The sequence below is a fragment of the Phyllostomus hastatus genome, unplaced genomic scaffold (genome assembly GCF_019186645.2).
Source record: "Phyllostomus hastatus isolate PE091 unplaced genomic scaffold, TTU_PhHast_1.1 phas_contig_210, whole genome shotgun sequence".
NCBI classification, from domain to species: domain Eukaryota; kingdom Metazoa; phylum Chordata; class Mammalia; order Chiroptera; family Phyllostomidae; genus Phyllostomus; species Phyllostomus hastatus.
The window spans coordinates 26,225,737-26,246,985 of record NW_025333737.1 but is presented as its reverse complement, the minus strand read 5'-3'; the positions used below and the strand labels follow the sequence as shown (position 1 = coordinate 26,246,985).

The following is a 21,249-nucleotide window of genomic DNA, read 5'->3' as shown; positions in this document are numbered from 1 at the left end:
TTGGGTTCCACCTCTGACTCCCCGGGGTGCAGACCACATATATGGGCAGCTGGAGAGGAGAGTCAGGACAGCCCATCTGGAGAAGTCATTGTGGGCAAAGAGCAAGGAATACACCAAACTCTCCGCCACCAGCCAGGAGGAAAGGGCGATCCCTGTATGTGCGCGCGTGGGCGTGCAGAGGGAGTAGATAGCAGCTACTTAACTTTGTGTTCAATTCTCAAGTAGCTGCAGTTTGAAGAAAAGGAAGTGGGGTGAACTTTTCACCTTTTATCTGAATCCTCTGAAGAGTTCTGTAGGATTCTGACATTCTTAAAACAAAATACTAGCAATTAATGATTGGGGTAGGCTTTCCTTTGGAATCAGTTTGGCCCTTGCAAAAATAATATAAACAGCACATAGTCTAGCCCTATCTCCCTAAAAAAAATAACAACAATAATCCTCATTCTGCAGTGTTCGGGAGTGATGGCTTTCTGGGTGGCCTACAAACTCAGAGGACAGGCGTAAACCCTTCGGTGTCTTCATTTCTCCCAATGATCTGATGCCTATCAAGTAGGGAAGAAATCACAACACCCAGTCAGCCCTTAGGTAGTCTTTTCAGAAGGAAGTACCAGCCCTGGCTATTGTAGCTCAGCGAACTGAGTGCAGGCCTGTGAACCAAAAGGTCACTGGTTCAATTCCCAGTCAGGGCACATGCCTGGGTTGCATCCCAGTCAGGGCACATGCCTTACTGGCCAGGTCCCCAGTAAGAGGCACTCGAGGGGCAACCACACATGGATGTTTCTTTCTCCTCATCCCTTCCCCTCGCTCTAAAAATAAAATCTTAAAAAAAAAAAAAAAAGAAGAAGAAGAAGAAGGAAGAACCAGAGATTGAGGAGGAGGTTCATCTGCAACACATACTGTGCGAGGACAATTGTGCTTGAAACTGCACTCTCATTTCTGTTCCGAATGTGTACACCCCATACATTCTCATCCATTCTCCTGTGCAAGAGGGGGCAGAGCTTCCTTCCAAGTGTTACCGGTGGGGGGGGCCACGATATACCCTCATGTAGACAATGAACTGGCTTCTCCAGTGCCACAGAGCAAATGGAGACACAGGCCTTTTCCCCGATAGAAGACTTCTGAAACCACATTTCCCACCCTTGCGCTGTACTGGCAAACTCACGTGTCAGACGACTGCCTGACGGCCTAGCTCTGGGAGCCGCTCCGTGGGTCGGAAGGGTTCGCTTCCTTCTCCTGGCTAGGAGCCAGGATGACCATACACACCTGGGTCTTGGGAACACTGTTTTACCCACTGGCATGTCAGGTGAGGCGGGGGACACAAGATATGAGGGGTCCCTTTTCTAGTGAAGAGAGTGGAAAGGAGGAAATAAGAATAGAATTACAGATAACTTCCAAATCGTCAAATTTTTCCTTTGAACCATGACTTATCATTAGCTCCACCCAACCTGCTTTCTCCCTGACCTCAAACAAACTTGTAGATGGCAATGAGTGTGTGAGCAGCCGATACTCAGTGTGATGGTGGCCCACGTCACACATAATATCTACACTTTGACAGAATGTGACGGCCCCATTTTGCTGCTTTCTCCTCAGTGATTCCAAACCCCCCCAATTTTTTTATTCTTTTGAATTGCTCACGTCAATACTTACATCCACTAGCGTTAATTCAGAGCTGGCTTTACATAGCTCCCAACAATAGCCCAGTCAGGAAGTCATCGATGGATGCCAAAACTACTGGGAGAACAGTTGTGGGGAACAGAGTATTTATATCATGCCAGAGTATCACCCCACTAACCAGTTATTAAGGGGCTTTTTTAGCATTATTTTAAATATATGTTTACAACGGGAAATTTGGTGATCACTACCTCCAGGCATCAGACTTGGCTAGTAATGGACACTCTGTGCTTCACCCATGAAACGCTCTCGCCAAAATGTTTTATTTGAATCTAATCAGGTCCCAGACCTAACTTCTCATTTGCATGAAATAAAGGGGACAGAGGAACAGGTTAAATGTCACCATGAGGAAAGAGAAAAACCAAGATTGTGGGACCGCCAGAAAACAACTGGCCCACTTTTCAAGTCATGAAATCAAATGTATGGTGACAGAAGACCATCTGTCTTTGGGCGGTGGGCACACGTCATATACAGATCACGTATCACAGAAATATACACTTGAAACCTATGTGACCCTAGGAACCAATGTCACCCCAATAAATTTAATAAAAAAGAAAATAAAGTAACTAAAAAAACCCAAACAATCAAACAAAAGACAGGGGCGGGAATGGAGTTCTAGATAGACTTTTTAAAAAAGATATAACCAAACAAGAACCTTGACACTGGATCCTGGATCCAAAACCAAAACCAAAACCAAAAAAAGAGCCATCAAAGGGGAAACTGAACGTGGACGAGCTGTGAGCTGAGAGGGGATGAGATGGACTTACAGACCGTTTCCGTGGTGTAACAATGAAATCGTGATGATGTGGAAGAATGCCTGTATTCTCAGGAGATGCCACTGAAGAAAAGGGCGAAGTGTCGTGATATTTGCACCTTACTTTCCTGGTTTACCAAAAAAGCACCTATGGATGCATGTATGTACACATGCCTAGACACATATACATGCTACACAGAAGACAAGAGAGATTAGACAATATGGCTACATCGTCAACTCATTTTCACTGGGGGCCACATCAGCCTCGCGGTTGCCCTCAGAGGGCTGGATGTAATTTTGGGACTGTGTACACGTAACTACTCCTTAACTAGGGGCAAGGAGCTTGGTGCTGCTGCCAGGTGGGAACTCGGTGCCCAGCCGGATGAGCAAGGTGGAGGGCCGGACCGGGCCCGCGGGCCTTGTGTTTGCTGCCTGTGGGCTACAAGCTCACAGTGAGTCTAGGTGAGGAGTAAGTGCTTACAAACTTTTCTGCAGGTTTGCAATGTTTTCAAAATACAGTTGTGAGAAATAAAAAGAAAAACTGGCTTAATTTGGGAAGACGAACATTCAGTTCACTCCTCAGCAAGGATCTAAACTCTTCAGCATTTCCATTTTGGCAAGTTACAGTCAGATTCACGTGGGTCACTGCTCTGGATTTCTAATTTGGGGAAAGAGAAGATGGGCGAGAAGAAATGAAACAGTGAATGAGGCTTAATCTGAGGCAAGGAATTGAAAGATGTAAATCAGCATAAGGTTAGAACAAAGATACTAAGTGAAGGAGACTTTAAACCGTATCGAGAAGTGTCCTGTCATCCCAGGACCGAGAGCAAGATGGGGGCAGAATTAAGGGGGTTCCTATAGGTCCAGAAACACAGCTGAGGCTGGATAGAACCACCTGCATGTCCAGCCAAGTTACCCTGGGGCATCCATTTGCCGCTGTTGTTCTTCAAAAGGAATGTGGAAATCAGATAAATCCTAGGGAAGGGGGATAAGAACAGCTAAAGGGAAAGCAGGTGGGTCCCAGGAGAAAGGTGAAATGAATCAGAATTTATCAGTCGGTCTTCCGAGTGGGTGCAAAAATGAAGGGTGTTAAAAAGACTTTAGTTAGGAGAGTCTAGCTGGGTAAAAGGGAGAACTTGCTCATCAGAAGTGAATGAGGGAAACTGTAGAATCTACCAAAGAACAACCCTGGGAAGAGATAATTATATGCTCCCAGATGTCTCAGCGTTCACCCCCAGGAGGCAGGATGTTATATCAGAACAGCCTGAGCCTCCGCTAGTTCTAGAATTCCCCAGCCATTAAAGGGTAAATAAGGGATGGTTCCTGACCAGTTCGGCTAAAATGAAATCTTGGAGCCCATGCTATTTACCTGGGGGTAAAATAAGGGGAGAAAAATGGCCCCGAGTCAAGGGGAGACTTGCTGATTAAACAGCTGTGTTGTGGGCACCCAGATGATCTCTCCCACCTCCTCCCCCGAGCAGGAGTGTATAAATAGTGCTCAATTTACCTGTGGCAAGCCACAGGCAGGTCTAATCACATGATGGGGCCAGCCTGGAGTAAACACCTGGTAGACATCAGCGCTCAGAGGGCAGGTGTGTGCACTAGCTATACCTCACTAGTTTGGAATCTGTCAGGACCTCTGCTTCTGTCCCTGACTCCGATTCATTTTGTTCTGGATTGGGAGTGGGGAGCGGGGCTATAGTGAGCAATTGTCAGTTATGTTCCTTGGGGAAGATACAGTCACAGAATTTGCTTTGCCTTCAGGGTCTAGAATTCTATTAGGGTCACTCCGCTCAACCCTCACAGCCTTGAAAACCTACATGGACCATTTAGTCCCCCTGCAGAAAGTCCTCTCTGGTCACCTCCATCTCTTCACTCAGGCTCTAGCCTGTGTCCCCAGTTTCAAAGAGGAGATACCCGAGAGACCACTACGCCCCATTGTGAGCGGTTCCCCACCTAGCCCCTGACGTTCTGGAACCGACCCAGCCTGACCTCAGCTCAGGGGCCAACTCCCAGGCTGTGTCGTACAGGTGGAAAAGCCCGCGGTGTGCTGGGCAGCCTTCCAGGCCAGCCCCTGCTCTTGCCAGCTGCTCAGACCCCCTGGGGGAGGCTCCGAGGCTGCCTGCGTGGTGCTTCCACAGCAAACCGAGCCTGGAAAGCCAGGGGAGACGGCCCCTCCAGAGACAGCTCTGAAAGGTCTGATACTGGGGACTTCTGTCCCGCTGTTAGCATGTGCCTGAGTGCTGATGACGTCATAGCAGAAGGATGCGCGTCAGCTCACCTCCCCACGCATGCTTCCGGTCACTGAAGGTAGTTCCGCCATCTTGCCCCGTGTGAGATGGGCTTTGTGTCTGCTTTTAAACCAAGGGCTGCTTAACGGTCACGTCACCTTCTTTTCTAAGTCAGGTAAAGAAAAGGCTTAGCCTCCTGAAGCAAAGGGAAATGGTTTGGAATATTAATTACCAAGACGTCCTATCCACGCCTCTAAGAACTGGAAGAGGCTCAGTGGTCACTGTCCCCTCTAAGCAGACAGCTTTGGCCAGTTGTGCAGCTGCTCCAACACAGACCTCCGAGATGCAGACCACCCAGTGGACTGTCACCCTCTGCATCGTGACCTGATTCTGGATGCCCGCCCACCCAGCACTTATTCTGGGGTAGGACGGAGCCAGGAAGAATCAGAGAATAGTGGGGAGAGCAGATATAACTTGGTAACTGCCTAAGGACAATCTAAATATATAAGCTGGGTAATAACATGGTAAATGCTCATGGGTGTATTTTACGTAACTGGCTGGAGCCCATGAAAAAATTCCTTGATGCCAGCTTAACCACACGGTCTTATGGCTCTAGGGTAGCTGTAGGGAGACATTTCAGATAAAGGACACACACTAACGCAGAAGACTTTTTAAAGCCTGTTTTTTCCTATGGTAAGAACCATAGTAGAACCCTGGCTGGTGTGGCTCAGTGGATGGAGCAGTGGCCTGTGAGCCAAAAGGTCACTGGTTTGGTTCCCAGTCAGGACACGTGCCTGGGTGGTGGGCCAGGTCCCCCATTGGGAGAGGAAATTGATCAATGTTTCTCTCCCTCTTTTTCTCCCTACCTTCCCCTCCCTCTATAAATAAATAAATGAAAACGAATGAATAAATAAGAAGTACAGCAGGACTCATTTACCTACCCCAATCCTGGAAACGAGGGGAAATACCAGCAAGCAGAAATGTCAGGAATGGTCCGAGTGCCTTCGTGGAGCGCAGACAGGACGTGTGAAACGAGGTTTGGTGTGAGAGAAGAGGAGCCGGGGAAGAAGGACCAGTGCCTGAGCCTCTCATTCCGTCCGCTTAGCAGGCCCACCCCTCCTCAGGCCCTGGAGTGCGAGGAAGGTTTCATTGACTAAGAGTGAGGCACGCCTTTGTATTTAAGCTGGAACTCCTGTCCGCCGGGTAAGACACGCCACAATAAACCCTACAGACGCCCTCTCCCAGGCGCCTGTACGTTACAAGGCAGTGAGCACAACGAATCAACTGAGAAAGCTGTCTGGCCCAGTCCCATAACCTGGCATCATTTTCTAAAGCAAATTCAACTCTGCCCCCCCCACCACACCCTCAGATCTCTACTGTAAAAATGCAGTGCAGTTTTACTTCTGATTCCATGTATTGTAAGGAATGAAGGGAGCAGAGTAAAGAGCAGCAGCAGAAGAGTGTTTCTTAGAGTAAGGATGCAGTGTTCCCCAAGAAGGCACCACCTGGACCCCGGCATGTGCCCAGTGCACATCTGCAGACTGCTGCATCCCTGCCGACCCCTCCTCCGCTGGGTCAGGGTGGGGAAGCGACTGGGCTCGGACACACAGCGGCAGGCACCCTGTCATTCTCAGAATCTGATGTCCACCTTGTTCAGCTTGACTTAGTAAGGACAAGATGGGGTGGCCTACTGTAACGGCCAGTCCCTGGGCCCAAATCCTGCCTCTGCCCCAATGTTCTACATGAACTCAGACGAGTCATTGACTTCCCGGGGCTTCAGCTGTTCCGTCTGTCCAATGGAAAGAATAGAAGATGTTACAAGGATGGCAGAAGAAAACTTCTACCATGGTGCAGTCAAATTAGTTCAGCATATATTCATTTTCTAAACTTTTTACTTGGAAATGACTGCAAACTTACAGATGCAAGAACACGAACAGTGCGTAGAACACCCATATAACCTTGACCCAGATCTGCCTACTGTTAAATATTTGCCCCACTTGCTTTTGTTCATGTGCACTTTTTCTCACACACACACATTCAGATACACGCACACCATCCTTTGTTGGGTTTCTGTGTGGTGTTCTATTTGAAAACAAGGACGTATCAGAAGGTGGGAGGTTCAGGATGAAGAGAAAGCAAAAGGGGCCTTGCTACTTGGTGACGATCCCACGGCTCTGCTCCCTTCTCCCTGCCCCCAGTGCCGACGGCAAGCGCTCGAGTGTTCTGGTTTAGCGATGAACTATTATTACATGGACAGGGACCAGAAAAAGTACTTGTTACATGAGATAGTTGGTTATTCTTGTCTTTTTCGTTAAACAACAAAAACCACAAAAAACAACCACAAGGCATTTATATGAACCATGGAAATTGCTTTATTATACAGAATAATTTTTATACTTGTTACAATGGGATTTTATGTTACGAAGTTGGAAAGTAACTGGGAAAGAAAGTTTCTACATGAGCATATGGTTAGGAGGGTGTTACGAATTCTACACAGAGTCTGGTTTGGTGAGAGAGGTAAGGAGGTGAGGCTGCCCATTACCCTGTTGGGAGGGTTAGGTAATCTCTATGAAGCAGGCCAGGCAAATCTCCATGCCACCAAGTCCCTAGATGGACTTGCCCTGAATTCAAGTCCCACGCTGTCCCCCTTACTGGGCACAGGCTTGTCTTAGAAAGGCACCATCATGCGTCACAATGGCTCCAGGCCCAGTTAACCTGAAGCTAGGAGACGGAAACATGCTCAGGTGGGGGTGGGGGGAGGCCATGCTAGGGGAGTCAGGGGAAGCTTTGCACCAGGAATTCCCTACATGGAGGGCTAAGTTGTCATCAAGATGGAATGCCACCTGCACCTACCCCCCAACATAGGAATGCACCACCCACATTCATTCCCAGTTGCTTTTTGGGGGGTTGCACGCCATCACACATAAGATAGACACCCTTTCCTATATACTCCATCTTAAGATAATCTCCACGTGACCCCAAGCTCAGCAAAAATGACCATGACCCCCAGAGGTAGGAAAACCCTGCCCGCCTCCTGGGCCCCATCTGTCCCTGGTTAGCTGCTCATTCCACATGGAAATTGCTTGTGTCCAACCCGTTGGAAACACTCAAAAGCCACCACATTACACATATAATGTAATCACCACCACCTTCCGATTAGCTGCACCAAGCGGACAGTCACTTTTCAGGTGCTACAGGAACAGACTTCTGTGAAGCCCCTTTTCCTTTCTGATTCTCTAATTTGGTCAACCGAACAAACGACTTTTTGCTCCTGGAATGCAGGTGTACGGCAGACGAGAGACCAAGGCTGGGCACGTGCTGGGCAGGCAGCAGAGGACGCCAGCTGGGGAGGACAGGCACACCAGGCTGTCCAGACTACGTGGGAAGAGCCCTGGGGTCAGGGGCAAAAGGGCTTTCTCAGTCACACGGTTTTGGGCGAGGCACTTCCTTTCGTGGCCTCAGTTTCCTTGTCTGCAGTAACCACCAAATGCCACCTGCAGCTGCAGGACGGAGAACGTGCAGGATGTGCAGATGAACGAGAAGCATTCGAGAGTGCTGACTGTGAGCAACAAAGAACTAAACAAATGGCACTCACTGTCAAAAGCAAAGATCTATACTCCCCTACTTCCCCAGAAAATGCCAATGAATTTGGGGATTTCCCGGAACTGGGATTCACAAACTCTCCCTTCCCACAGGGCACCTGTTTCAGCTGCCTTCTGTGAACACGGAACTATCCGGGATTTCGGTTCTAATAAGGACAAGTCCAGGTGTCACTCTCAGTGCGAAGATGTGCACAGAACCCATGGACGTGACTCACGTCGCCCTCCTCTCCCCAGTCTCTGAATCCGGACTACGTAATACTGTGGAAGCTCTCTGGTTGCATCCCCTCTGTCATGCCAAGTGCTATCCACCTCCACCCTCCGCCCCAGTGTGTGTCGTATCTGATGGGCACGAGTTACAAAGACAATCCCAGACAGGGGCCATGCGGCAGGTTTTGAGCCGGCCTGCAGGTGTGGGGCAGGGAGCGCACGTGTTATCAACGGTGGTTCTCTCAGCCGTGTGGGCGATCAAACACGCACAGAGCACGGGAAACCCTTAGAGGAGGGAAGGCAGTGTGTGGGGTACAGAGGAGAAGGGAGAAGGAGATGAAGCTGCCTTTCTTTTCTCCCAATCACATTTTTACTCTTTCCAAAGTTACCCCCGGCTGAGGGGGTTTGGAAACCATTTTGCCTAAGCCACCAGGCCTGTGGTTGACAACTTGATAAAGGCGAGGGAACACAGGCTCCATGGATGACAGTGTTTGTGTCCAAGGGCTGAGGAATGACAATGAGCTTCCCTTTCCAGGATTTTCCCACACGGCGGGGGAAGAGAAAGAGAAATGGCAGCGCCTTGTATCACAGGATGGCACCTGGCTCGGGAGGGAGGATTCCGGGCTTATCACGCTTCTGAAGCCACTAATGGGGTCAGCAGACAACTCTGCTCCCTGGCCTAGAAAAGTCACCAGTTCAGACCTCATCATCCTGCTTTCTTTCGCAATGTGTTTTAGCACTGCTAGGAATTTGGCGCAAATCTATCTGCAGTGAAAGGACGTCCACTATTCACCTCGGTCTCCTTGGCCTCGCACCCATATCCACATTTAAGCCTAAAGCCAGGTAGTCTGGCCTTTTTACAAAATCTCTACAAAACCCTAAACACTGACTGTTTCCATGGATCAACCTGGTAACTAACTACCCAAGTCACCCCCTGGCTCTACTTGTGTGTGGGGAAGAGAGTCTATCAGCCTAGCAATGACATCCATGGAAATGCCACGTCGTTGCCACCAGCTGGGCTTCAAGCCCAATGACCAGGATGAATAGTGATTTGGGGGGGGGGGAGACTAACACTTGGGGGTGGGGGTGCTCATGAGGAGCTGAGGAGAGGTGTTATGAAGGGGGCACAGTGTATGGGGACCCAGAGTGGGAAAAAGCACCCCCAGGGAGCTTTTTCTGGGGGAAGTGTGGCTCCCTCTCCCCACCCCTGCCGCCTTTCCAGCAACTCAATCCAACAAGTATTTATTGAGCACGACACTCCCCATCTGCCCTGGCCCTCCCTCTGCAAAAACACTCAAATCTGTTCAAGCTGCAGGGTGAGTTCCACTGCACTTAAACTTGAAACATGAGGTGCCTACCTTTTAAAAAGGCAGGCACACAATTTCCAGCATGAGGCAGAAGGGACTAGAGAGATTTGGGAGAGTTAAGGAGTACAGCTGACCAGACAAGGCCACACTGATGCCACTTCTGAAAGGGAGAGGAGAGAGTAAAAACTTAACCTTAGGGAGAATAATATGATGTCCAATTAAAAAAAAAAAAGCCTACTCAAACCCAGTAATTCTCTAATTACCTCCACCTAACACTGCAGTGTTCCTTCACCCCATGCTGCCTCCAGCTTGAACTTGTATCTGATCCTCTCGCAGACAGGTGAGTTATCTGCCTTTAGAGGTGCACATTTAATCCTGCCTTTGCTTCTCAAGGAGGTTAGACTTCAGTGCTCTCCTGCATGTTTTCATTTAGGATCAGATGATACGGGGTTCAGGTGGAAGGGCTGGTGGTAATGTAGATTATGCTTGTTAACAGAGTCCTCCCCGCCCCCACCAAAAAGCCACCTGCCATTCACCAAACAGGGAGTGTGGGGTCCAAGAAGAGGCCTCCCAAACTTGCAATTCTACGCTGCCAAACACTGCACATTCTCTAAGAAGTCATCTTCAGTCATCTGAGAGACACCGCCCCCAAACCCTAATCATGGGCTTGCTGCTTCAGATCAACCAAAACCCTTCAGGGAGTCTTCCCAGGCCTCCCCCAACCTCCACCCCTTTTATTAGGGAGCTGGAAGCAGAACTGCTAACGTGCAGGCAGGGCTGAGCCCCAGGCGCTCCATCCACCCCCGGTGTCTCGTGCGTAGGGCAGGGTAAGTGCCTGCACACAGCCCGGACTGCAGTTCCAGGTTCCCCAGGGGCTGGAGTTAGAAGTTTTCCGATTATGAAATACTCTGATAGCATTCTTTTAAGTTTGCTAAAGCTACCTTTGATTAGCTGAGATGCTCCCACACAGCGAAAGTCCACGGACGCTTACTGGAGCCTGAGGATAAACATTTAAGCAGCTCCAAGCTGGGCAGTCAGCTTTGCAGTGAGTGACCCTGAGGAGGAGTGTGGAAGAGACAGCACAGTGCCAGGGGGAGTCTTCAAAACCAGGAGCTTCAGTCGGGACCAGGAGCCGGAGGCCCGAGTGTGAGCAGCCAGCTGTGCAGAGCCTCCCACCACGCAGCTGTTCCCAGCAATGGCCCCTTCCCAAGCTCCCCATGACTGGAGAGGAAATGGAGCACAGATAATTTATCACTTCAAATATAGTCCCAAACTCTTTTTTCTCTGAGGCCAGGATTTGTTTTTGACCTCACAATGTGAATAGAATCGGCTAACGTTTGGTTAATTCATAACCCCGCAGGCCAGATAATGGGAGCTTTCCGTGCAGATTGGATTCAGGAAAAGGTAGCAAGTTGACCAGCTATCCCGCTCATCCTTCCTCTGCTTCCACCCTTCCCCGCTCCTTCTTCTGTGCATCTCAGAGGGGAGTGAGACTCATTAACCCACCAAGAGACCGGCCCATCTTACTAAATTCCTGGTGGGCACCCATCTTGGCTCTGAACTGGGAAGGAAGCACAAAGGTTTTCCCTTCCAGCGCCTTAATAGGGCTCCTGTGGAGGACGAGTAAGCCCAAGTAAGTCTAGTGAAGCATGTATATGAGCTAGTGTCATACACCATCTGATATATAGTGCCGATACGAGTTCAGAACCGGCCCTGGCCCTGCAACACGCCACACCCTGCCCCTCCGGCACAAAGGCTCTCCCTGAGAGCTGTAAGAATCCAGAGGAGGAAACGCAATTCCTAACACTTCCATTAAGATCAAGGAAGAGCGTACGTAGCCTTGGTGCCCGCCAGTCACACCGTTCAGGATAACCTGGCAGAAGATCCAGGGACCGTGTTCTGTGGCTATGAAAGCCCACCAACCACTTGGGCAACGCTCACTATTTTGCAATCCTCCTTCCAATTTTCTGGAGATGTATCTGTGTCTAGAAGCAGAGAAAAGGATGCCGTCTTACCGCCCCAGCCCACTGTTGTTTTCACCCCTCCTGCACAGACCTCGAGTGGTTGAAAATATCCCAGCTCTGTGTTACGTAAGTGGAGACCATCCCATATGCACATAAATAATCATTTCCTGTCCAAAATACAGAAGAACACATAGGCCCACACTCCTTTTGGGTACCAAGGAATAAAGCAGTCAGGCAGTGTGGCCCCCAATTTCAAGGATGCCATCGCTGATGATGACATCTCAAGAGTCAGATACTTCAGCAGTGCGTTTTGCTGACCATGTGCCTGGTACTAACAAAGCTGTCAAAAGCAAGTTAGCAATGCCAGGCTGGGAAGTGCTTGGTGTTTAATGCTTCCCAAACAAAAGGCGGCCTCACTCGCAGGGTTTTGAAGGACAACTGTAGCTCTTAAAGGATTTTAACTGCACCCCCAAGCTTCATGATAGCAAGATGACTCTTTGGCATAGAAAAGTTCCACCCTAAACACCTAACTAAATGGTGCATATATCTGTATTTGTATAAAACATTTGCGGATAGAAGAACTCAGTACATTAAAAAATGATGTCATTTCCCCCCAAACTGGTCTACAAATTAAATGCAATTCCACTTACATTTCGGGGGCTGGGGGGAGAATGGTTGCACTCTATTCTAATCTCTAGACTGTTTCTCAGACTGTTGCACCAGGGTCCAAAAGGAACATGGCTTGCTGAGGGCCTCCTCTCAGCATCCCCTATACGCAACCTCCTTCTATGTGGTTCCACACCTACCTTAACCCCCAGCATCCTCCAAGAACTCAGTTTTCAAAGCATTGCATGGAAAGGAATTTAATAACTACCAATAGCATTGCTAATAACAATGCTGCCTTATGTTCACTGAAACGACCATCCTGGAGAACATAATCAACATTTAAAATAAACCCTTTCCATGTCCCTGTGGGGAAGCCAGCATTTTAGAGCAGCCATGACTACTGCCAGCTCACAGTGATCTGTTCAGAAAAATCAAAGATAACGAGAAAAATCCAAAACAGGAGACGAGCTGAAGGTAATTTCCATCTGGTTTTAAAATGTGTTCACGGCAGTTATGGGTTGTTAGGTTTGCAAGGTGGGTAGGTGGGAAGGGGGTACAAATTTGCCTAACAGTTATGCTTTTATGTAAATCCAAATGAGTTTATGTCTACTGAACAGAGGTCGCCTGAAAGCGGAGGGGACGGGCAGCCTGGATTCACACACACTGATCTTCCACAAAGACTGAGACCTGGATAGAAACTGATAACCCCTCTTCTTTACCCCTAAAACATCCAGGGGACACAGGCTTGTTAATTCTCTTTACCACCTTAGGATTTCCACAATGTTCCTGACCATGATTCCTATATAAAGATCAGTTTCAAATATACAGGAAATCATGGTTAGGAACATTGTTTAAGACAAGAATAGGCCAACTTCTTCTGTTAAGAGCCATTTATTTTTGTCTTTGCAGGCCAAATGGTCTCTGTCACAACCACTCTACACAGTCATTGTCGTGCAAAAGCAGCCACTGATGATACCTCAGGGAAGGAGCAAGGCTGTGTTCCAATAAAACTTTATTTACAAAAACAGGCAGAAGCCTGGATTTGACCTGTAGGCCCTAAAAGCCAGGCCCTGGTTTAAGAAGGTTCTGGTGGGCAAAGGAGGTACAGAGGCAGCATTTGGCTCCCTTAGCAGTAAGCTGGTTCCAGTGCAGGAGAAGTTGCAAAGCTGGATTAAATATTAGCTTCATTCTAGGGATATGGAGACAGAGACACTTAACAGGACAGGAAGACTGGAACCTCAAACAATGTACCTCCTACTCCCATTTCCCATCGTCAGTAGTCCTGGAAGAACATAAACATTAACAGCCTCCAAGAGACATAAGACACAAACAAGAATTTAATTAAAGGAGGAACTGCAGTAAGAAATTTATCCTGGGCTTCTATTACCCACTAGTGGCTCTTAGCTTTCTTAGAGTTGACCTTTACTTTTCTCTCTATTCCGTCTTCCACACCCCTAGCCCAGGCTCATAAAACGAAGCCATTCCTCACTTTATGAAGACATCCTTACAGATGAACGGCCACAGAAGGTAAATCCTGCTCTTTACGACATAACCCTTTTTTACAAGGTCTAATATATCTTGTCGAGAACACGACAGGGTGTGCGGTGGAGAGATAACTGCACAGCACGGAGCCCTACATCACTGTAAGATGGGGAACAGAAACGATGACGACACTTGATTGTTCCTGAAACCCGGGCCCAGCTCACCTGCCTTTTTAAACAGTTGGGTTTCAGAGCCCTGTTTTTAAAAAGCTCATTTTAAAAGATGAGAGAATAAAAGTGCACAGGGAGGCCCTCAAATTCTGAAACCTGCAGTACTGGTTTCAGACCAACATGGGTTTGCTCTTTGAAGCCTGAAAAGGCAACGCGCTCCCGCCAGCAGTGCTCTCGCCTTGGCTGGGTGGCGAGAACGACGGTGTCAGCAGCGGTGAACACTTTCATAGCACCTTCTATGGCCCAAACACTGTTCTAAGCACTTTATAGCTACTACTTCATTTGATTCTTATCATGTTGATATCATTCACATTTTACAGATGAGGAAACTGAGGCACAACAGTTAAGTAACTCCCTCCAAACCACATAGCTAGCAAATGGCAGAACCTGGATTAGAAACCCAGGCATTCTGGCACCCAAAGACGTTCCCGTAAGGGCTTATGACTGCAAAGCCATTTCCCTGGCACATATGGCCTAGAGTGGAAACACTCTGAACACACGCACAGGTTAAAGGGAACATGCAGAAGACCTGACGTGCTTCCAAGCCAAAGGCCAGGTACATTCCCTTGATGTCTGGCCACAAAGGAGTCACCAGGCTCGGGCTAGTCTTTCCTCCTAGCTTGGCTCTCTCCTGCCTCACTGAAAACCTACGGGTAATCTCACCACACACAAGGTCAGTGCCTTATTATGCCTCTAGGGCAGTAATAAGTGAAGAAATAATCCATCAGTCCAATCCCTAAGCAAGAGACCAGCGACCTTGCCCTAATCGTTTGACAGGTAACACAGAACTCTAGTTTCCTGTTTTCACCAGTGTCGTAGGGCCCTGGGCCTACAGAAGGGACAGGCCACGTAAGGAACCACTCGCCCAAGCCTACACTCATCTTCTCACAGCATCTGCCAGTGCTTGTCTTTTTAATGTAAGGCACAGTATGGCAGACACAGTATAACTGCTCTAAACTACTACTGCTAATAAGATTTCCAGCTATTGCACAGGCAGGCTTTCTGTTGCTTTCTACTAAACGTGAGTAAGGTTCCAGTGCTTGCTGTTATACTAAGTTCCCTGGACTCCAAGGAAGCCCAAACAAAACCAACAGGTTTGCAGTCCCCTGGTTTCCTTTCCAGCTCATGAGAGGTCTGAGTTTGTCTGGACATTATTTTGCTCTACACCGCCAGATTCTAGGCATACTTCTACTAGTTGGTCACCATCTTGCTACCAGATTTGATCAAGTTTCTGCATTCCAAGATGCAATGCTAACATTTACAATAAGGTCCAGACAAACCTGGACTTTCTATTTCAGAGACCCTCTTAATCCCATTCTTACCTAGAAGGCACTATAACAGCTATACTTTCGGTAGGTGGATGTGCAGCAGGCTAATCCCAGTAATCACAAAAAGCTCAGGAAACTCTGGTTCAGAGAATGTCACTAACTGTTGGACGGCAGGGACCATGACTTTTGTACATTTGGTAGACTCGGAGGCTTTGGAAGTGTGCAGCAATCTTTTCACATATGGTGTGAATCAAATGCAAGTCTCACTTTCAACTTACTGCCAACCTCTTCATGCAAGTAGGTTAGGTTCCTTTCCTACTTCTAACTGACTGTATTGGGGGTCCCGGGGGGGGCATCATAGCTATGAGTGTGAAAGTCAGGTAGGCTTACTCCTCTATAGTTTCCCCACACCCACATCAAGCTGCTATTAAGACACCATTTCAGTGTTGTTCGGAAAGTGGGGGTATCTGCCATAGTGTACTTGATTGTAGCCCTCACCCCACTGCCACGTTGGCTGGCAATACCCAGGACAAAACGGCTGTGGTAGGGAGAGGAGGAAAAGCAGGGTGCAAACCGCCCAGGTCCCTCTCCCTCTCCCTCACACACACGATAGTTGGAATGAGACAGCCATATTAAGCAGGTCAGTGATGTGGGAACATACAACTTCTGGGACACAAAAAGAGGAATGTAGAGAATACGAGTGGAGCGCTTGTACCTATTCAAAGCCGTTAAACTAACTTAGCCTAACGACTCAGATGAAATCAGCTCCAGGAGGTGGCATAAAGGGGAGAGCAGGAAAAGTGCCAGGGAAAGGAACTCCAGAGCTATAGAGCGGGATGCTGGGGCCGAACTCATACGAGAAGTAACACATGGCTCCACTGAACTCTCCTTTATGCCCTTCCCCCTCCCCATGCAGACGCCCAGCGCCCACCGGCTCCTGGCTCCAGCGCCAACCCTGCACAAGGCGCCCCCATCAGACGCCAATTACTTCTTCCTCACAACTCGCGGCTACCCCTGCATCTTCCACTCGCCCCCACACGACACCCCTGCCACTTTTTGGTTACGCCCCCAAAGACAGCCTCCATCTGCCAGGTCCCTCCCCTCGGCTCCCAGCTCCGACATCCAGGACACGGCCCCGGCGGTGCACCCCGAGTTCAAGGCTCCTCGCTCTCGCTCCCTCCGCCCTCTCAGATTTTGTGCGACCCCCTTTTTCTTTCCTCGCCCCGGTCCACTTTCCCCTCACACTTCTTCCCAATGCCCCTCCCCCCACCACGCGGCCCCCTCCCCCAACGGCTCCTCCCCCAGCACCCGCTCCAGGCCCAGCTCACCTGCGCGGCCACCCCCGTCCCGGCGCTGGTGCGGCTGCTGCAGCTGGAAGGGGACCGTGGCCCTGAGCGGCTGCAGCCCAGCCCGGGGGGAGCCGCCGGGGGCTGGAGGAGAGCAGCCCCGCCGGAGCCCCCCTGCCCCTCCACGCCCCGGCCCCCAGGCAGCTCCGCCTCTGCCGCCCGCTGCGGCCCCCGCCATTGCCCGCCCGACAGCCCGCCTCCCTCGGCCCCACAGCGAGCCCCGCACAGCCCCCAACCCCCGTTGCGGCTGCTTATCAGCCCTACGAGGCGGAGACCGGCCCCCTTAACCCGCAGCTCTCATTGGCCTACGGATTCCCAGACCTCTCCTCCCAACCAATCCTCGTCTTGATCGTCCCTTCCCAGAGGATAATTGGTCAATATGCTTAGCGATCCTACCCCAAACCCTACCCTCATCACACCCCTGCCCGCTTTCGCACGTCCGAGGGGCTGCTGATTGGTCTGCCCTGAAGAGGGCTAGTTCTCCGGTGCCCCCAATGAAAAGGCGCAGAAAAGGGGAGCGTCACACCCAGTCCCAGGTAGTATGCAAATAAATGTCACGTGACGTCAGACTTAGCGGGGGCGGGACCGGGCGTAAGATGGAATCAGGCATTGCAATCATCATGGGGTAGGGAGGAGTATCAAACTTTCAGAAGTTGAGTCCTCGCAAGCACCAAGAAAGCGATAATTTCAAAAATATTACTTTTGGTTTAATCTAAACACAGGTTTGAACTCTCAGGATCTTAGTGCTGCTTGCAAGCTCCCAAGAGTCTACAAAGTAATGCAAAGTTTGCACACATTTGCATGTGATTTGCATTATATGGCTACCGGACTTCATGTGACACCCACATTTGTCTTTCTCCACGTTTCCAAGTTCGTACTTGGTGTTGGTCCAACCTAAAAAAAAAAAAAAAGGAAAAAGGAAAGAAGCTGCTAGCTCGTAAATTAAACTGCGATTGTATAAGAGCAGGATTTTCTCTTCAAGAGTCGTCCATTTCCAGTCTAGCTCAGCAGAGTGGTAGCAATAAAGTGACTGAAAAACTTGCTCAAATTTGCAAGGTGACTCCATGCTAAATCCTGGTCTTCTCAGTTCAATACTCTCTGACCTACAAGTCAAAACGAGACTGGATGGTCCCCAAAGAGAATGCATGCAGTTGTGAAAATCACATACTAGAATATATAAGAAGACATTTGGGAAAGAAAACAGCATTTAAGTTACTATTAAAAAGTATTACTCTTCTAAAGAAAAAATATTACCCTTGGTATTTATTAACCATTTTGCTCTATAAATGGACAAAGCCAAAGGCAATCAACCCTGGACTGTCTGCGGTAAGGGACCATCCAAATAATTGGACAATTCCCTCCAGATTTATATTTAGCCATGAATTCTAATTTTGATCTTGCTACAGATTTATCTTTCTATTTCTGTTTTTGCCCAGTTTAATGTTAAAATGAAGATATTCCCTGAAGCCATACTAACTAATCAGAGAAAAAGCAGGTAATCTGGGAGCATGCTGCAAGGCAAGAAGAGGTTATTCTGGGATTAAATATTGAAAGTAGATAATACCCAAAGTGGATATCCAAGAGCTGGGTGAATATGAAAATCGGCCTACATACACAGAACAAATGGAGGCAATGGAACATCCTGAAGATAGGTTTTCTTTGCAGAGTGTATGTACTCTTGCAGGTTTCAAGGATTTACTTCAAGATCTGACATTTGAAATCTTTTTTATTGACTGGGAAATGCTGTACTTCTTTTCCATGAAGAGGACAACTTGACCAAAGGCAAGTAGGAATGAACAAAAACTGATGAACTGAAAAAACTCAATCTTTATAAATTTAACTGTTTTTAAAAAAAATCTTGCAGTTTATCATATTACTCAAGCCTTCCAATTAGCTCAAAGTTCAGATATATATATATATATATATATATATATATCCTCCTGACAATCTGGAAGAAGAAAAGCATAGATTCTTATTATGGTGCAAGTAAGGAAACTGAGGCCCTAAAAAGGTGAGTCCTTTGATTCCTAGCTCAGATCTCAATGAGATCTTATTGGACCACCCTGCTTCACATCTTCATTAGTAACAGCAATGGTGGCAGCTACCATTCATTGAGTTCCTTTTCCAAGCCAGGTATATGTTAAGTACTGTGCTTACATTATCTCATTTAATGTTCATGGCCATGCCTATGAGATGAGCACTATTTCCCCTTCATTGAGGTTTCAGAAAAAAATAACATGCCCAATGTTACTCATGGGTCCTGAATCCAGAGCTGAACTCCTAGTTTCTATTCTTGTAAAACTTTCTTATGAACACAGAAGGCTTACTATTTATGTTTTACCTAAAGAATCTCCAAAGGTGCACATTTACCTGAGATGTTAACATTAACAGTTGTCTAGTATTTTATAGCTTTTACATATATTATCTCATTACATTTTCACAACAGGCATGTAAGGTAGAAGATGCAGATACTGTCTCTACAGAAAGCTAAGTCACAGAGGCTAAATGACTCGCCCAGGATCATCCACTTAGTAAAGAGCAGATCCTAGGTCTTTTGACTCCAGGTTCAAGTCTCTTCCAAACCAATACTTAACTCCTAGACTGCAGGTCTGCCTGAGAGCCAAAGGGTGGGTGGGTGGTCTCTTGAAATCTGTTCTTGCCTCACAACGTATTCCATTTTAGGACTCCTCAATGTAAATTCTCAGTCATAGGAGATGGTGAGAGATTTACTTATTCTTTATTGTTTGAGCCATACAGTGTGTGTTAGAGGTAAAATTCCTGGAATTAAGAATCATGAAATACTTTGGGCAAGTGGTACCCTTTCTTTATGCCAGAATTACCTCTGTTGCAACAACTGCACAGAGTTAAAATGAAATATTATTGCACAGACACATTCTTCCCCCAGAAAGAAGGGTAATGTGGGTAGTCTCAAAGACATGGGATTTCAGTTTCGTTCCAAAGCCAAGTTACCAGAAATTGAGGGCCTGGACAGTGGAAGAAGAGCCCGTGGAGGCAGCACAGCTGAAGAATTGGATCTTCTGAGTCCAGAGAGTCCTGGTTCTTCCTGATAAGTTGCTGGCAAAAGACACTAAAGGTGACCTAGCCAGAGGAGTGAGAAGGCAGGCAGGCATAGGAGATCCCTGTCCTCTCCTTACCCAGGTATCATGCCCAACCAGCTGTCTCTTATTGCCTTCTCTATCACTGATAGCTTCTCCTGGCATGGACATGATGGGAGGATAAAGACTCCATTCTGAAGGTCAACGCCTGTCTGCTTCCTCCAATAAAAGAAACCATGGCTTTGGGGAGAATGGGTGCCGCTAAGGGGAGATGCCTTGCCTTACAAAGCATCTTGTAGCTTACAAGAAACCTTTGTCACTGTCCCCTGTCATCCTTATCAACACGACTGGCATCAATTAATTCACTTATCAAAAATACATTGAAATGACCAGTATGTGCCAGACACTGAAGTAGGTGCTACACAATAGTGTTCAGAGACATGCTCTTGACACTGGCGTTCACAGCCCAGCAAGCCTCGAAGCCTGTTCGCAGAAGTGGTGTGGGGCCAGCAGCTATCCCGATTGAGCCATGACCTGGTTCCTCCTTTCAGGGACTTCCGGTCAGAAGCAGGTGTTCATAAACATCAGAAGTGGGGAACTGCATGTACCAGGTGTACCAATACATTGTTTTTCATCTATAGCGAGAAGTATTTGCTTCAGAAAGTCCCAATAACAAACCTTACTCGGTCCCAACCTGCTCCTGGGATGTCCACAGATGTCACAATAAATGAGGACTCAAGAATTGGAGGGTTTTTTTTCCCCTACAGGTGTATTTCGGAGATACAGCCTTTCCCCGATGGTTTCTATAAGCCCCAAGGGTCTTAAAAGCTGTAGAAGCCTGAGGGACTACAGAGGACAAAAGGCTGTGGGGAGTGCTGGCAGATCAGAGCATCGGCAGGGAAGCCTCCTCCTGCTGGCCACGGGGTTAAGAGAAGGCTGTGGTTGTCATCGTCAAGAGGAGCTTTCCAGGTATAGCTACTTCCAGGGCACCTTGACCCTTGCCCGATGCATTTATGGTACAATAACCAATAAGAATGGGAGTTCCAAATCGTCATTTTTGTCCCCCAAACTCTGACACTCAGTAGTAATTTGTCAGCAGAGAATAAAGAAGTTCTAATATCTCTTGGTGCCTGGGGGACTGGACTTCCTGGTAAATGTCTAAGGGCTTACGTCTTAGCCCCCAGGGTCCCAAAATAATCAAACAGAAAACAAGATGACGCAGACACACAGCGCGTCTTTCCGACCTGCCTCCTTTCCTCGGCTTCTGTCTGAAATGTCAGGCCTTGCTCCTCAGGGAACGAGATCCTGAGGAAATGGGGTCAGGACTAAAGGAGCAGAGCAGCCTGAGAGGAATTGGGAAGGAGGGTTGAGGGAATGAATGAGGTTATGGGAACAGAGTAGGGAGGGGGTCCTAGCCCTCGATACCTCGCCCACTCTGGTGGCCTCCCTCTCCCTACATCCCTTCTCTCTCACTCCCAAGGTAACCAGGTGGCCTGGATTTTGACCTTCGGTACTACGTCTGACA

General features: G+C 48.2%; 1 protein-coding gene across 2 annotated transcripts in view; it reads right to left on the bottom strand.

The window, feature by feature from the left end:
* The window catches only part of FAM117A (family with sequence similarity 117 member A), a 42,472-nt gene extending 25,590 nt beyond the window's left edge, over nucleotides 1-16,882 (bottom strand). The window contains exons 1-2 of one of the 2 annotated variants that reach the window (XM_045836933.1): nucleotides 16,651-16,782; nucleotides 5,598-5,783 (exon numbers count right to left, since the gene is read on the bottom strand). In XM_045836933.1, coding sequence (XP_045692889.1) covers nucleotides 5,598-5,748 — 151 coding nt within the window. In that variant the 5' untranslated portion in view covers nucleotides 5,749-5,783; nucleotides 16,651-16,782. Of the gene's footprint in view, nucleotides 1-5,597; nucleotides 5,784-16,650 lie in introns of both variants that reach the window. The other variant, XM_045836932.1, reaches the window with a different exon arrangement.
* Nucleotides 16,883-21,249: the final 4,367 nt, after the last annotated feature.